Below are 18889 nucleotides of genomic sequence, written 5' to 3'. Positions count from 1 at the left end.
TGTTTTAACAAAATGGACTAAAAAATTATATCAACTGTTTAAAATGCTTCCTGAAATGTGTTTTTCTTCTATTTGAAATACATCCGTGCACTGAAACATTTGATCTGCATTAACACTTTACAATTGCAATTCCGTTCTTTAAAAAAGCTTAAAAACAGTTTTCAATTAGAAAAGTTGCCCACAAAACAGAATACGTTGTTCTGAAAATAAAAGAAAATATTTAAAGTTTTCAAAAATAAATGTTCATTCCAGCTAGAACTGAAAGATTAAATAGGCACTTAACTTAATGATCAGTTAGTTTCTTGTAACGCTATAGTTAATTGCAGTTAGCGAGAGAAATGATAATAGTCTTTAATTCAGCTAATGTATACTGCGTTTCTTTTGCAGATTTACAGATTTGTTGTGGGTAATTTCTTTTAAGCCTTTTGTCTCAAAAATTCCATCCTAACCGTATGAAAATGGTTGATTTCAGAAAGCTCATAAAAAAGTTACTGCTCAAAAGCAGCACAACATTAAAACCTATAGAATTATAGCAGATCTCTGCCTTTGCACTGGTATTTAGATCAGGCTACATGCAACGTTAATAATGATTAGTTCTGCAATAAGAAAGAATACTGAATTGTAAAAGGTATTGCAGCACCCTGCTTCTTCAGCATTGCTGTGTTCTGTTCATTGCTACAAAATGTGGTAAAAGTATTGACTAATATGGATTCCAAGGGCAATTAGAAAGAGATGTTAAGCCTCTTAATGGGTACTAGTAATAGCATCTAAATACAGTCTTAGGGTTGTATCCCACTGAATATTAGCTGTAGGTGAGCAAAAGCAGTGAATACTTTCTACAGGACATCTGTATTGTAACTGTGGGAAGCAGAATTCTGAATTAGGTAGACCTTTAGCTAAAACCATCAGGGTTCTCTTGTGTTTCTTCAAATCAAACATTTGGCCCGTTCCTACAATTCCAGATTAAGGGTCTGTTGTGTAATATTTTTGTACAATTCATGCTGGAAGAGAAAAAAACTTTTTTTTCTCCATTCCGATTTATAACTCAGCATTGTTGCTTTCCATTTTCCAGATCGTCACAGCAGAGTGTGCCTTACCTCAGATGATCAAGACGATCCCCTTAGCTCTTACATTAATGCTAATTACATCAGGGTAAGACTGGCAGTTCCATAGAATTTTCCTGTATAGGTGGTTTTGTTGGGCCTCAGTTATTTTTCAGTAGTTGCAGAATTCCACAATCATTTCAGTCCTTCCAACATGCTGACAGAGAAACAGATTCAAATCTCAAAAGTTTTAAAATATACATGCGGTGATTTAAAGTGTGACTTGGCTAGCAATCTCTGATAGTGAATTACAGTCATCTTTACCATCATGCTCTTTTCAATCCAACCAGGCCCCAAAATGGGGTGCCAGATAAAGCCCAAATGAATTCTCACCAATTCTCACCATAGGAACTGTTAGTTTTTGTATAAATCAAAATTATGTCGCTTGTGCTTACTTGTTTCACTGCATGTGAAGAGTGAGTGAGTATATTTCTTTCTAATTTGCTAAAGAGCTTCTGAGTGAAAACTTGAAGGACTGAGGTATACGTACATTTCAGCACTCATGATCCTTGTTTTTGTTTTTGTTTTTTTTTGCTAGGGCTATAGAGGAGAAGAAAAAGTATACATTGCTACTCAGGGACCCATAGTTAATACTGTCAGTGATTTCTGGAGAATGGTATGGCAGGAGCATTCTCCAATCATTGTCATGATTACCAATATAGAAGAGATGAATGAGGTAATGCTGAATCTCTACTTTCTATTTTTTTTAATCCTGTTTTGCGCTTTCAGTGTGCTCCTGAATGAAACATGATTCCATTCATAAAACTAGTCTGCTTTGTAACATCAGTAATCAAGGTAAAGATGGATGATGAACGATGAATAAAAACTTTTAACATATACTTGAACGTCCCAAAGGTGCTTTTTCAAAAGGCAACTGGACTTCCTTTGGTTTTGCTTGAAGACATTTTGCTTCTCCTCCAAGAACAAGCAAAAACAAAGGGAGTCCAGTTGCCTTTTGGAAAAGCACCTTTGGGACAACCATGACCTGGATGACTGAGATTCTCCATAGATGTATATTTGAGCCACTCCCGAAGTACATTTCCTATTTTTTCTTTTGAGATTGAAATCTCTCTTTTGAAATGTTCCTGTTGCGCATGGATATTTAATTTTGTTATTAAAGTAAATGTGATTCTTGTTCTGCTGTTGCTTCAGCTGCAAGGATGAATACTGATCAGAATGTGATTGCAGTAGAGCTATGTCAGCAGCTAGTTTTTCTAGAAAGAAACTTTGATAAGTACATAGCAGTGATGGCCTAATGCAGGAGTTTTCAAACTAGGCACACTGGCTGAGGAATTCTGGGAGTTGAAGTCCACAAGTCATAAAAGGGCCAAGTTTGAAGACCCCTGGCCTAATGCCATGTTAAGGCCCTACTAATAGAATACACTGCCAGCAAATTTTGTGGCCCTTGATTCCACCTGTTGAACACTTGTTTAGTTCTGCATTAGCAGCTTCACATGTACTTTGGCTTCTCTCCTTGCTGCCCTTTTCAACAGAGCCATAAGAATCTTGAGCATCTGACTCTTTTAAGATGGCACACCAGGACAGCTTTAAAAAAACCTAAAGTCTGGTTGGCAAAATATTTGACCAATTATCTAGAAAAGTAGCATAAATCAGCTTTTACCAATCTAGAAAGCTTTTGGTCGACTGCCATGTTTTCATTCTATTCACCGCAATTTATAGCTGCAACTTTATAGCGTTATTACAAAAGAAATGGAAATCTTACACATCTGGAGTTCTCTGTACATACTTGTGCTTTATCAGAGAGACATGGTTTAATGAAGTCATTCATTATTGTTCAAGACCCTGGGACGCTTCACAATTTTTCCATTAAAAAAAAGATGTGATTGAATTGTGTTGTGACTCAAATATAAATATAGACTACAAGAAAAATCTTTTGTGTCCACACTATATACATTAATTCTAAGAATGCAAAGATTAAGACTCCAGTACTGTAGCACTCTCATAAAATATAATGTGAACTGACAGACAGCCCACGGAAATGCGTGGGTGTTCTTCATTTCAGCTGTTCCAAGACTGAGCTATAGATAGCTACTAGCACTTCTGATTACGGCGTGTGTGTGCCCCCCCCCAATGGAATGGTGAAAGAAAAATTTAGGATACTGCCTGTTCATCAGCAGGATAGCTCTTAAGCATAGAAGAAAATGAGACATACTTTGGTATGGAAGGAAAAGCAAAGGAAACATAGATTATGGTTAAAATGGGCCAGACTTACTTGGGGGCCGTGCAGGAAAAAAATAATCCCTTAATTCACTCCTATGGGGATGCAATTGAGAAGTGGTTTGGATGATTTATGAATATTACAATGCAAGCCCACTTCCTCCTGATCACATGGCACAGGGCATCCAAATGCAGCCCATCCTGTGTGTCTCAGTTCACACATACAAACACAGATACAATATGAGGAAACAACAGAAAACACACACACACACAGAGAGAGAGAGAGAGAGAGAGAGAGAGAGAGAGAGAGAGAGAGAGAGAGAGAGAGAGCACAAATGTTCCTGATTTGACCTCACAGATACACTTGTACACATACACATCTAACACTCCCTGATTAGCCCCTAGAACAGAAAGTGCACATCACACATACACAAAGAGATGAAAATGTTTCTTCATTACAAAGAACACAGATACCCCCTACTGTTAGTTAAGGGGGTAGAAAAAAAATCTGGATACTTTCCCTACTTTGGTAAAAAATATTGTTTGACAGTGGACAAATGTGATTGTAGAATGGGTAGACTCCAGCAGATGGGGGGGGGGGCAAAACTGAACATTCAGCAGAACAAATAGTTGGCATTATAGGACAATAGCATTTCTCATCTATCTGTCACATTCCACACCAGCTGCAGTTTTCAGGTCATCTTCAAAGCCAACCCATGTAGGGGACATTATAGTTCTCAAGGTGAGTGGTAATGAGGGCATTAATGACTGCAGATAGTCCTGGGCTTACAACCATTCAGAGTTAAAACAGCACTGAAAAAAGTGACTTATGACCATTTTTCACACTTACAACCATTGCAGCATCTCCTCTCCCTTCCCCTCACATATTTTAATTCTCTATTTTGTACTTTCTTCTCTGCTCTTTGTTTGTCTTGAGTCTTCTATTCTGGGAACTATACTTTACTTGCTTGGGGACAATTCTGAATTGTCTATAAAGTTATGTCTTATACCCTTGTATTATGCATATGACAGTGGTAATATAAATTGGTTTCAATTTTTTTAAAAAACAAATTCCTGTAAATGTTCTATCCTTGCTATCTGCATCTCATTCTTCCAAAAATTAAATGGCTCCAGGCATGATGGTGATTTTCTATTATAGCCTCAAATGGGTCTAAATTTAATTTTGTTGTTTTTGAACCCCGAATCTTACGTTTGAATTTAATCTTGTCATCATCAAAGTTAAAAATCTGAATTGAAACTTGGCTGCTTTGCAAATCCCTACTGGTTTCTTTGGTCGCTGTAATAATGGCATGAGAAAAATAAATGTGATAGGATTTTCCCATTTCTGCAGTTCTTAAACCAAGGAAAATATTGAAAAATATATGTTTTAATGGGGAGCCGGGGGGAGAGAGCCAAACATTCTGACTCAGGTAAAATACCACTTTACATCAGTTAATACTTTTACTTATAGCACAACTGATTTCTGAAAACATTCTGCAACAATCCAAATGTATACAAGTAGCTCTCGACTTACAACGTTCATTTAGTGACCGTTCAAAGTTACAATGGCACTGACAAAAGTGCCTTATGACTATTTTTCACACTTACGAGCGTTGCACCATCCCCATGGTCATGGGATCAAAATTCATAGGCTTGGCAACTGTCCCATATTTATGACGGTTGCAGTGTCCTAGGGTCATGTGATCCCCTTTTGGGACCTTCTGACAAGCAAAGTCAATAGGGGAGCCTGTTTCACTTAACAACCATGCCACTAACTTAACAGCAGGGACTCACTTAACAACGGTGGCAAGAAAAGTCTTAAAATGCGGCAAAATTCACTTAACAACCTAAGTTTGGGAGTCCGTTGTGGTCGTAAGTCGAGGACCACCTGTACTTTTCGTAAGCTTAATAGAGCACATTTACTTTTTGCAGACTTCTGCCTTCATATGTGTGATTTAATTTTTGCCTAGAAATGTACAGAGTACTGGCCAGAAGACCAAATTACCTATGAAGGAATTGAAATTACAATTAACAGAGTCATACAAGCAGATGATTATCGGTTAAGGCTTATTACCCTAAAGGTAAGATATAAAGTAAGGGGTTACTTATAGACAATTCAGTAAAAAAAAAATGGAAATATTCTTTTCATGACCTTGCTGATGATGTTGTTTCTAAATTCCATTCAGGTAAGCAGCACATTGTGTAGCTTGGGATCCAAAAGTTATAACCTTTGCAGAGCTTCAGTTTGAAGGTGGCTTTAGTAATGTTGATAGGCCTCTTAGAAAGAATACGAGGGGTAGGCAACCTTGGCTCTTTTATGACTTGTGGACTTCAACTCCCAGAATTCCTGAGCCAGGAATTCTGGGAGTTGAAGTCCACGAGTCATAAAAGAGCCAAGGTTGCCTACCCCTGGTGTAATACGAAAGCCATCAAGCTCTTTGTAGAGCAATTAGAATGATGAGTCATTCCACTCAGCCACCTACTAGCAATTTATTACCACACGCTTTCTCAATAGGCATTACTAATCTGCTTTTGTTAACTATTAAAAAGCCTTCCTAAATGTACTGGCTTTACAACAGCCTTAGTATTTGTACCATATCTGTATTTTTAACAGATTTCTACATTTGAGCAGGTTAGATATTAACAATTAGCTCTATAAGAGCTTTGGTGTGACTGGTATTAGTATTGTTGAATCTGTGTGGGGACCACAGTATGGAAGTACCTGCATTCTGCAGTGATCTCGCCAATTGCCAGAAAACCCTCCATGGACGACTTTATTTTCTGCAAATACACTCATAACATTTTCACTGCTGGTTCTCTTAAGACAGCAACATTTCTTTCATCCTCAAAAGATCAATCCTTCCAAAGAGAGAAACAAATATTTATAATTCATGCCTTTCTATAAAACTGTTTCTGTAAAGTGAGTTGAGCACAGAAACAAACAAACAAAAAAACATGTTAACAAAATCATCTACTATTTTAGCAGCTTTTTTTGCCTGGAGAAGTGAATATTTCAATATTTACCTATTCTAAAAACTTAATGTAATCTACCAGCTAAATATATATCTTTAATCAAAGCCTTCCCCCCCCCCACCAAAAAACCTCCATGGAATATAATGTTTTTAAGATAGAGGTTAAAAAATGGAGGTAGTGACAGATTTTATCTTCCTGGGCTCCAAGATCTCCACAGATGGGGACTGCAGCCAAGAAATTAAAAGACACTTGCTCCTGGGGAGGAAAGCTATGGCAAATCTAGACAGCATACTAAAAAGCAGAGACATCACCCTGCCAACAAAAGTACGTATAGTCAAGGCCATGGTTTCCCCAGTTGCAATGTATGGTTGTGAAAGTTGGACCATAAGAAAGGTTGAGCGCAAAAGAATTGAGGCCTTTGAACTATGGTGCTGGAGAAGACTCCTGTGAGTCCCCTGGACTGCAAGGCGATCAAACCGGTCAGTCCTAGAGGAGATCAACCCTGACTGCTCTTTAGAAGGCCCAGATCCTGAAGTTGAAACTCAAGTACTTTGGCCACCTAATGAGAAGGAAGGACTCACTGGATAAGAGCCTAATGCTGGGAAAGATTGAGGGCAATAGAAGAAGGAGACGACAGAGAAGGAGGTGGCTGGATGGAGTCACTGAAACAGTAGGCGTGAGCTTAAATGGACTCCAGAAGATGGTAAAGGACAGGAAGACCTGGAGGAACGTTGTCCATGGGGTCGCGATGGGTTGGACACGACTTCGCAACGAACAACAACAAAAGATAGACGTAAACCCTCTATAATCGGCAATGACTAGTGGAGTAAAATGCGCAGGGACTCTATTATTTTTTTTACCTTTTTTAATATAGTAGTGCAATCTGAATTAACGGACAAAGCAACATTGCAATGTAAATTATCCTCACTTGCTAGTTGCATGATGTTACATGAGCCAGTTTAATAAAAAAAAAATTGCATCAGTATTCTATTGCTGCTTCAGTTGCTGTTGCTCTTGATTTAATCTAGTTGTCAGTATGTTAATAAAAAAAGTCAAAGTAGCCCCCATTTAAAGGGACTGCTAACATGCTAAATAATGATAATATGTTTGGGGGATGGAGACTGTTGAACAAGAGACATAGAACATAGAATAAAGGGTTGGAAGGAACCTTGAAGGCCTTCTAGTCCAACCATGTGCTCAAGAGGAGACGCTATACCAGGGGTAGGCAACCTTGGCTCTTTTATGACTCGTGGACTTCAACTCCCAGAATTCCTGAGCCAGCTTGGCTGGCTCAGGAATTCTGGGAGTTGAAGTCCACGAGTCATAAAAGAGCCAAGATTGCCTGCCCCTGCACCATTCCAGACAAATGACTGCCCAATCTCTTCTTAAAAAAGTGACAGAGCACCCACAACTGTGACAGAGCACCCACAACTTCTGGAGGCGAGCAATTCCACTGATTGATTGTCCTCAGGGTTCAGGAAATTGATTGGATCTTTCTTTAATGACAACCAGTAGGATTTCCTTATGTAGCTAGACATCTCTCTTGGTTTGTTTCCTTGCTAGCTTCCTATGCAGAATTTTCAGTATTCGAAAAATCCTCACCCAAATAATTTTAAGGTACTGAGTCATTCAACAGAAACATGCAGTTAATTTTTACCTAAAATTTGGAATGCAAATCAAGGAATTATATGCTGCCATATTTTCGGGAGTCTTTGATCAAATGCCAGTTGATTGCATATTTCAAGGAAAGGTGTTAAAAGTCTGAGCCATTAGAAGTTCTTACCTTTGGAAATTCTGGGCTGCTTTTTGAGGTTCCTCTAATGGGAGATGCTTTTCATATCTGAAAAGAAATTCATGTGGTTGCCTCTAACTCTCTTGCTCCCGATTTTCTCGCTTACTGTCTTATAGAATGGCGAAGAAACAAGAAAACTGAAGCACTACTGGTATACATCTTGGCCAGACCAGAAGACCCCGGGTCACGCACCACCCCTGCTCCAACTGGTTCAAGAAGTGGAAGAAGCCATGCATTGTGCCGAAGAAAAGAATGCCCCAATCATTGTTCATTGCAGGTAGATTATTAAACATTGTTAGAAAAAAATGAGAGGGGAAAAAAAGTACTTAGGTCATTTTCCTATGCTCCTGACATTCATTTGAAACATCCTTTGTTTTTAATGTTATATACAATGCTGAGCTTCGTTTTCATTTTTTCTTTGACATTTTGGACACACCTTTTCTATGTGTCCACTCTTAATATTATAGCAAGGAAGTATCCCCTGCATCTAAGCTTGTTGAGCCCAGAGGAACCAAAATTTCCACCTTAGGTTTCACTGTAAACTAGGGCGTGGTCTGACTCTCTTGGGTGCCTGTTACGCAGTGCAGATGAAATGTGAACCGTGCAGCCATTTCATTTGTCTGAAATGGTGTAGGGCCCTGCTTGAGCAGAGGGTTGGACTAGAAGACCTCCAAGGTCCCTTCCAGCTCTGCTGTGCGGTTATCTGTATTTGCAAGACCGCCTCCTACCAAACACCTCCCTTCAACCAGTCCGCTCCCACAGAGAGGACCTCCTTAGGGTGCCGTCAGCCAGTCAATGCCGGCTGGCGACCCCCAGGGGGAGAGCCTTCTCTGTGGCAGCTCCTGCCCTCTGGAATGACCTACCCCCCCCCGACCTACGTACAGTTGCGGACCTGCGCCTTTTTCGCCGAGCCCTGAAGGCCCATCTATTCCGTGCAGCCGGCCTGACGTAGTTTGATTATGTTTTAGTGGGGGTTTTGTATGGGGTATTTTAGAGCAGGCCTGTTATTTAATTTGATTTTAGAACAGAAACTTGCGTATATTTATCGTGGTTTTTATTATTACCTGTTCACCGCCCTGAGTCCCGTAGGGGAGATAGGGCAGTATATAAATTCAATTAATAATAATAATAATAATAATAATAATAATAATAATAATAATAATAATAATAATAATAATAATAATAATAATAATAATAATAATAATAATAATAATCATCATCATCATCATCATCATCATCATCATCATCATCATCATCATCATCATCATCATCATCATCATCATCATCATCGTGTTTTAATAATGGGCTTATTGTGTATTTTTACTGACCAGTCCTGGATCTGATTCACAGTGTGTGGTCATTCCCCATCATTCTTCTCTTTTCCCCTTATTGTCCAATATAAAGTGCTGCAGATACTACAGAGATCAGTTTAAAAATATGTCTCAGTCATCAGTTATAAGTGCAAATCAAACATTAAAGCATCCCACATAAAGAGCTCTGTCATATCACAACCACTCAGGGTGGCTAGCCATCCCCAATTAAAAAGCAAGTCTTTTCTTTGAGACAATGTCACCCAGGAGTAATTAATTTTCAGAACTTCCGGAAAGACACGGAGCACAGCCATCAGTCAGTCTAGCTATCTCTCTCTTGTCAGCAAGTGAAGGTCAAGAACAACACACCTAAAGAGGTGTTGCTTTCTGAGAAGACCCTGACTCTTTGGAAGACCTGACTATGATGTTCCACGTCATATTGCCGCTACTGAGTATACAAGGGAAGCCCCTGATTATAGATGCAATAAGAGATTTCATAGAAATCTTTATAGGACTCGTGACCACTTACTGGTTAACTCCACCCTTAGGAAAGTATTAAACAGAGCTATATAATTTGAGGCATAACCATTGCAGATATGTTTCTGATTTATTTTTCATATAATTTGACTTTGGTGAGCAGAAAGGAGCATTTATATTTTAAAGCTAAATTCATTTTTAGTAAGATTACAAAATGAAATCTTGTATAATGAATATTCATGTTGTTATGCAAGGTTGCTGTAAGTACCCCTTGTACAAGCAGATTATGGATGATGGGAGTAAGGTATAATGAGTCTCTCTAGTATTTTTCATAAACAAACCATGTGAGAACATAAGGTGCTATCATAATCTAAAGTAATAAAGTGCCATTTTTTCTGAATATTCTAAAAGTATATTTTTTCTGTTATAATGCAGTCAGATAGCTGTAATGTTGTGCTCTCTAAATTCATCATTTCTCTTTTAACAGTTTGCGTTGCTTTAAATTTACATTAACATAATTCTTTCCAATCTATGTGAAGGCATATTATTTGCAACTTCCTTCCAGTGCTTATGTATTCCTTTTTATCATTTTTTTTTCTTGGAGATTACATTTATAGCATTCATTTCCGTTCTTCTATATATTCGCATATATTATAGCATTCCCATACAAATCACTAACATACTGCACCTAGCATTTCCATGTTTTAATTTCTTCCCAAATTATTTCATCAGGTCTGATTTTAATTCCATTTCCTGCTTGTGTCTCTTTGTTTAGCTTTCTTCACTCACTTCTAAAACAATTTTTAATGTCTTATTAAAATGTTCTGCCTCTTTTAATCTTAATCCTTCCTTGTTCTCTTCATATGCATTCCTCACAATTATCTTTTCTTTCTGTACACATTATGTAACATATTTCTCTCACGCTCAGTTTTTGCAGCATTTACCTACAGCCTCTTCATCATTCCACCAAACATCGATTTTCATACTTCCCATTCATGCAATCCTATATATGTCTTGGCACTTTGTAATATAATTCTCACTTGTGTTCCAATCAAATTCCACAATCTCTTTCCTTATGCCCACTTTCCATAGTGAGGGCTCCTTGGTGCTCTCTGAGCTCGCTTGTTTTCTTGCAAACATTTCATTACCTAAACTAGGTAACATCATCAGTACTAGTGGACTGATGGACCAACACTGATGATGTTACCTAGTTTGGGTAATGAAATGTTTTCAAAAATGCAAGCAAGCTCAGAGAGCACCAAGGACCCTTCCTTTCAACCTTGATTTACAAATGTGCTCCTTTATTGGTACTTTGCACAGTGTTGGAACAGTGTTGACTCCTGACGGCTGCCTAGACTAGGACCTGCAATTCTCTTGGCAAGGTTTTTCAGAAGTGGATTGCCCTTGTCTTCTTTCTAAGGCTGTGAGAGAGTTAACAGGCCCAAGGTCACTCAGCTGACTTAATGCCTAAGACAGGACTATGGTAGAACTCTCAGTTGGTGCCTTAACCATTGCATCAACTGGGCTCTCTGTGAATAGAATTAGGCTCAGACTACATATTTGAGACAAATATACATTTGTTTTCTAAACAGGTACTCATAAAATAGTCACTCATTCTTGAAGTTTTGAAATGTCAGTCACTTTTTCTGCCCTCTCTCTTCTTCTAATTACACTCACCTGTTCATGCCAATTAAGGGAATATTTATTTCACCTGGTCTGCACTTATTTATAATATTGCACAATTTTTCTCAAATCTCATCTTTAGTTCTTCAGTTATCAATATTCATTGGAGTGTTAAATGCAACGATTACCAATGGATGAGTTTCTACTTTTATATGCATCCACAATAGCCTAAACAATGTACGAAATCACTTGTTCTTACACATTTTAGCTGTTTCATTCATATTTAAACATACATCTTCACTTCCCTGCATGAACTGTACCCCATAAGATCAGATCACCTTAACTCAAATCTATGAATTTCTTCACCTTTCATGGATACTAAGTATATCATTTTTTTCTTTACTCTATTTCATTTGTGCATTTATGCCTTTATGCTATTTCAGTAATAATTTGTTTTACCATTTACTCTCCTACACCTCTCCCAAAGTTTTCTATAAGTCATGATCATTATCAAATGGGGACATGGTCAGTCAAGGCTTTCACATAAGACTTTTTAATAATATTGAAAAATATAGTTTACATTACTTTCACTTCATTGATACCTTGAATTGCTCCACTGGGAGCCAGTGTGGCTTGCAAAGCAGTGATGTTATATAGACAAATCATGATTTGCTTCAAATCGCATGCACTTCTACTGTCTGGACTAATAGCCGCTTTTGAAAGCTGTTCATGAGTATTCTATGGAGAACAAATTACAATAGTCTAACTGAGAGCTGCACAAGGTATAAATAAAACAGAGCCTCCTGGTTCAGGAATGGGTGCACAAAATGAATATGGAGGCCCTCTGGGCCGTAGCTGCCACCTGTTCTTTGACCATCAGCCCAAAAAGACCTCTACCCCAGATTGTGTATCATCTGTGTCTAGGTGAATGCTACTGTTCTATCCCAGCCTACATGAGTCCTTGTTAAGCTCACAAGGAGAAACACCTCTTCCAACAAGCAGGCTGGAACCGCAGGAAAAAAACAATCCGCTTTTATTATTCACAGACCTGAGTCAATGTCCAAGGCAAACAAACACAGTTCACAGAAACTCGATCCTCAACACGAACGGTTGCCTTTGGCAACCAGCACCTTCCACACCTTCCCTTTTATTATGCAACCAAGGCGTGGCTTCCTAATGCCTTCTCCTTTGCCTTTGGAGCCGCCCCATTGCATTCCTCTGCCCTACTCTCTTTTCTTGCCGGCGTTTACGTGCATGCATTCCTCTGTCCTACTCTCTTTTCTTGCCGGCGTTTAAGTGCATCCTGGATAGCTCCCAGCTGTGAGTCATCACTGTCCAACTCAGGCTCCCAGCACAGCTGTGTCTCAGCCTGAGCACGAGTAGAGGGGCCAGGCTCCTCGTCAGACTGTTAAGTCTTGGAGCTCCTCAGAACCTTCCTCTGATGTCACTCCAGAACCCTCCTCCTCCTCTGATTCCTCAGAATCAGCTGTCGGGTCCACTGGCTGGCGAGGAATCACAACAGCTACTCATCCAAGTCAAAAATAGAAAGCATAAAACCCACAGCTACTTGATCTTTCTAGAATTGAATCAAAGCCTGTTCTCATCCAGATCCTTAATTGCCTCCAGGCCCTGGGAAAGAATCTGAACAGCATTATTTGGGCCACTCAGGGCAAAGATGTACAGCTGAGTATCATCAACATACTGATGGTATTTAACTCCATGTTGATGAATGTCCTCACCAGAAGTTAAATAGGAGTGGAGAAAGAGTCATGCTCTCGGAATGTAAGAGTTCAGGGCTGGATCCCCCCCTCCCTAACTCTGACTGAAACCAGTCCTGAAGATGGAAAAGAACTATTGCAAAAACTTGCTTCCTGCTCTCAGCCCCCCTCCCCAATCAACCCAAAAGAATATTAAAATCTATGTGGAACCTTAATTGAAATACAGTAGATGAAATTTGAATGAGATTATTAATAGGAGTATTAATGTGAAATTATTAAGTATTAATGCAAAATTAAATACAACACAAAATCTTTTAATGAAGCAATATATCTGAAGTAATTTCCAATAAAGAATAATATGATAGGTATGCATATACATATTACCACGGGAGAAAAAAACCAATCAAATCTAACATTTGTAGATCTGGGTGGAATGACTATATAAGTTGCATTTCTTCTTCCTGGGGGTCTAGCTGATGGCCCAAATAATTTAAGTGACAGTGATGGAAAGTCATCTAAGAAGCTTTCAGCAGAGCCAAAGACTTGCAAAACCGAGATGCTCTTGACCATGAAGTAATTGTTACTAGCTGTTTGTCTTATTTAAAATGACATGTTGACATATAAAAGCTGACAGAAACCAGATGCCTCACATAACATCTCTCTGGCTCTCTACCCTGTAACATTTTATCCAATAAAACTGCTAACCTTCTTCTGAAATAATACAGGGCCCATGGTAAAAGATATTCTGCTGGTTTTTTTATTGCATAATTTAGAGCCAGATAAGAAAACAAGCTCATTAAAGTGTCTTTTCATATGCCCAATCCATATTCAGTCTATGGGTTGAGTAGCACTTCTATCCAGCTTCCCACATGTTCTAGAATAACACCCCCACACCACACACCTACCTTACTTAGTAGTTAGAGTCAGAGGATATAATATCTGAGAAGCCAGAAGACACCAGATTTGTACACCTGGACAAAAAATCACTTTGGGCAAGCAAAGAGCTTCAGTCTAGTAAAGACTTCTGTTCGTATACTCAACCAACATTGTCTGAAATAAAATAATAATAATTTCCTAAAATTTGAGCATACACGGTAGAGCTAAACAGTTATGTTCAGTACCAATAAAGGAGAACATTTTTAGCTCAGGGTTGAAATGAGGAGTCCCTGATTTCACACGATGAAAACTCTTTAATTTCACAAGATATGGACAGACTTAACCATAGTTTCAATTGGGAAAATGTGACCATCCTAGACTAAGACCAAAATGCTAGGGAATTTCTAGAGGCCTGGCACTCTGACAAATTAGCCATCAATGGACACATAGACATCAACAGTACTATGCAAAGGAAACACTCAAGAAGCCAAAAGGAACAAAAAGATCAAAACACCTCCCCACCAGCAATTAGCACCCACATGAGTACAAATTAACTCCAAGATTAACATCAGACCAACAATCAAGTAAACAATACCCAATCAAGGAACTGTCAAACAAGCCAACAGTAAACAGCCCAACCAAAGAACATCTTAAGACCAGCCCAACCAAAGAACCTGTAAGACCACACTTACAGGGCAAGCCACTAGAACAGGGGTGTCAAATTCAATTTCATTGAGGGCCGCATCAGTATTGCGATTGCCCTCGGGGGACCGGGTGGGTGTGGCCAGGGTGGGTGCGGCCTATTGGATGGGCATCGATGGAGTGGGTGTGGCCTACTCGGTGAGCATGGCCAGCTCTACATCATTTGTGTCAAGGGTGCCTGTGGGGGCCTGGGCAGGAGTGGGACAGATCTGAGGGTCTCTGGCAGAAGGGGGTGGGACCGGGGCAAGCGCCAAGGCTTGGTCCATTTCTTCATTCCTCACAAAGGGTGACACTTCCCCAGCATGCACCCAGGGGACGGGGTCGACATGGCAGGGGCTGGTTCCTCGCTGTTTCTAGACGGCCTTGTGAAGCTAAGACTGAATGCGTTTCAGCATAGATGGCCACCACAAAATTGTACATTGGCTCCCGGCCGGCCTGGGCCAAGGCCAAGGAAGCGGGGGCCGTTCCCTCACTGTTTCCAGGATGGCTTCGCGGGCCACATGAAACCACTTCGCGGGCCGCATCCGGCCCCCGGGCCTTGTGTTTGACATGTCTGCACTAGAATATAAACTGAGAGCAAACCCCACTCCTTACTAGCACTGATGATATTACCTAGTTTCAGTAATGAAACATTTGCAAGAAAACAGCCAAGCTCAGAGACCACCAAGGACCCCTCAATTATGTTCAGTTTTCTGCTCTGACTCTTGAGTTCTGAATGGTGCTATAACATCCCCCTGGCCTTGTTTAAGAAGCTCATGAACTTGTTCCCAGATGGAAAAGATGTGAAGAAGATTTTCTAAACAATGTTCTATTTTTTGGCAGATCTTTCTCTTCACTTTTTATTTCTTTCTCTGGTCAGTGCAGGGATTGGGAGAACAGGTTGTTTTATTGCTACCAGCATTTGCTGCAAACAGTGGAAAAATGACGGTGTGGTTGACATACTCAGAACAACATGCCAACTGCGGTTAGACAGGTAAGATAATTTTCCTGCTAAAATCAAATCTAATGTAGCCTTCCCCTAAACGGTGGCTCTCAAATGTCTTGATCACTTGAATTATTCTTTATTTTATTTATTTATTAACTTGATATGCTACCCATTTCATTATCAAGCAACTCTGGGCCATTTCCCATCATGAAAACAAAGGTACAAAACATTAAATAATAATAATTGGTCAGGAATAATGGAAATTATAATCCAACATACTTTGTAGGCATCAGATTGTAGAAGGTTGCATTCTAAATCCACCACTCAATAACATTTACTTCTTTGTAATATGTAAACAAGTATTTGCTTCAGAATAAAATCGTGAATGTACAAATCATTTGCATGGAAAAGTTAGTGATTTTATTTGAAAAAGATTATAGTTTGAAAAAAGTATTAAAATTCTTGAATTTTGATTTTTTTTTCCCCTGTACAGCACTTATTTTATTCCAGTTAATTTTATTCACTTTATTTCTGTTTTGATTGTTTAAGAACACAGAGGATTAAAATGTACTTTTAATTAATCTTAGAATGAATTGTTGAGTTTTCTTTTTTTTTTTCAGTTGTGAGTTCAGTGAAATCAACATTATCAAAACAATTACTTGCCAAATTAAAGCTTAATCTTCTGTGTGAGTTAACTCAGTGGTATTTTCTGCAAACTTAAACCTGGCTTGTGTTAGATAGGTAGAAAATCCTGTATTTAAATACTTGTTCAGAATAGACTTAGCTGGACTATTATTTCTCCTTAGTAGCTCAGTTTAAGCATGGAGTTAAAAACAAAATTCCCGCCCTCCCACATCTTTGCAGATTGAAATGATTATTTTATAATGGGCTTTATCATGGTTATTCAGAATAAAATTCTAAATGATTTAAGAACGGTAGTTCAGTATTATTTATTTATTTATTTATTTATTTATTAATTTAATTTGTACCCCGCCCTTCTCCTCATGGGACTCAGGGCGGCTAACAGCCTCATAAAAACTACAATACAAATACAATAATTAAAAGCCGAATTAAAAAGAAATATTTAAACAGGCCAATCAATTAAAATTATCCTTAAAAATCCCCTGAAACTTTAAAATCGTTAAAAATTATCCCTNCGGAGGAGATGGATTGTTTAAGTTTAGAGTTTGGAGTTAGAGATATTAATATTTGTTTACTTGTAGTTGAATGTTAGCCTAGGTTTGGTTTGGGAAGTCCGGGGGGTGGGGGGATGGGATAAATCATTGTGTAATACTTGTGATGTATTTTTTCTTTTATGATAAAAACAATAAAATTCTATATTGAAAAAAAAAAAATGTCCAAGGCAAACAAACACAGTTCACAGAAACTGGATCCTCAACACGAACGGTTGCCTTTGGCAACCAGCACCTCCCACACTTTCCCTTTTATTATGCAACCAAGGTGTGGCTTCCTAATGCCTTCTCCTTTGCCTTTGGAGCCGCCCCATTGCATTCCTCTGTCCTACTCTCTTTTCTTGCCAGCGTTTACGTGCATCCTGGATAGCTCCCAGCTGTGAGTCATCACTGTCCAACTCAGACTGCTAGCACAGCTGTGTCTCAGTCTGAGCACGAGTAGAGGGGCCAGGCTCCTCGTCAGACTGTAAGTCTTGGAGCTCCTCAGAGTCTTCTTCTGACTCTGATGTCACTCCAGGCCCCTTCTCTTCCTCTGATTCCTCAGACTCAGCTGCCGGGTCCACTGGCTGGCGAGGAATCACAACAGCTACCCATCCAAGTCAAAAATAGAAAGCATAAAACCCACAGCTACTTGATCTTTCTAGAATTGAACCAAAGCCTGTTCTCATCCAGATCCTTAATTGCCTCCAGGTCCTGGGAAAGAATCTGAACAGCATCATTTGGGCCACTCAGGGCAAAGATGTACAGCTGAGTATCATCAATATACTGATGGTATTTAACTCCATTTTGATGAATGTCCTCACCAGACGTTAAATAGGAGTGGGGAAAGAGTCATGCTCTCGAAATGTAAGAATTCAGGACTGGATCTCCCTCCTCCCTAACCTTGACTGAAACCAGTCCTGAAGATGGAAAAGAACTACTGCAAAAACTTGCTTCCTGCTCTCAGCCCCCCTCCCCAATCAACCCAAAAGAATATTAAAATCTATGTGGAACCTTAATTGAAATACAGTAGATGAAATATGAATGAGATTATTAATAGGAGTATTAATGTGAAATTATTAAGTATTAATGCAAAATTAAATACAACACAAAATCTTTTAATGAAGCAATATATCTGAAGTAATTTCCAATAAAGAATAATATGATAGGTATGCATATACATATTACCACGGGAGAAAAAACCAATCAAATCTAACATTTGTAGATCTGGGTGGAATGACTATATAAGTTGCATTTCTTCTTCCTGGGGGTCTAGCTGATGGCCCAAATAATTTAAGTGACAGTGATGGAAAGTCATCTAAGAAGCTTTCAGCAGAGCCAAAGACTTGTGAAACCGAGATGCTCTTGGACCATGAAGTAATTGTTACTAGCTGTTTGTCTTATTTAAAATGACATATTGACATATAAAAGCTGACAGAAACCAGATGCCTCACACAACATCTCTCTGGCTCTCTACCCTGTAACATTTTATCCAATAAAACTTGCTAACCTTCTTCTGAAATAATACAGGGCCCATGGTAAAAGATATTCTGCTGGTTTTTTTATTGCATAATTTAGAGCCAGATAAGAAAACAAGCTCATTAAAGTGTCTTTTCATATGCCCAATCCATATTCAGTCTACGGGTTGAGTAGCACTTCTATCCAGCTTCCCACATATTCTAGAATAACAGCCCCCGCACCACACACCTACCTTACTTAGTAGTTAGAGTCAGAGGATATAATATGTGAGAAGCCAGAAGACCACCAGATTTGTACACCTGGATGAAAAATCACTTTGGGCAAGCAAAGAGCTTCAGTCTAGTAAAGACTTCTATTCGTATACTTGTTGTGTTCTTTGTATTCCCCCCCCCTTAATCCCCTATGCATATCCTGATCACCCATTAAGGGTGATTGCCCTTCACCATTGATCGCCCATTAAGGGTGATTGCCCTTCACCATTGATCGCCCATTAAGGGTGATTGCCCTTCTCCATCTGCATACAGTTTCATGCCCGTTGCTGGTTGGCTAACTAGCAACAGG

At 39.1% G+C, this 18889-nt stretch overlaps 1 protein-coding gene across 1 annotated transcript in view; it reads left to right on the top strand.

Moving 5' to 3' along the window:
- Positions 1–18889, top strand: part of PTPN5 (protein tyrosine phosphatase non-receptor type 5) — a 38534-nt gene that overhangs the window by 15580 nt on the left and 4065 nt on the right. The window contains exons 7-11 of the mRNA XM_029284802.1: positions 1073–1152; positions 1642–1779; positions 5252–5362; positions 8163–8323; positions 15612–15725. Coding sequence (XP_029140635.1) covers positions 1073–1152; positions 1642–1779; positions 5252–5362; positions 8163–8323; positions 15612–15725 — 604 coding nt within the window. The remainder of the gene's footprint in view (positions 1–1072; positions 1153–1641; positions 1780–5251; positions 5363–8162; positions 8324–15611; positions 15726–18889) is intronic.

This window comes from Protobothrops mucrosquamatus, unplaced genomic scaffold, assembly GCF_001527695.2.
Source record: "Protobothrops mucrosquamatus isolate PMUCROS unplaced genomic scaffold, P.Mucros_1.0 scaffold959, whole genome shotgun sequence".
NCBI lineage: Eukaryota > Metazoa > Chordata > Lepidosauria > Squamata > Viperidae > Protobothrops > Protobothrops mucrosquamatus.
The sequence above is the reverse complement of the archived record's forward strand: the minus strand, read 5'-3'. Positions and strand labels throughout refer to the sequence as shown.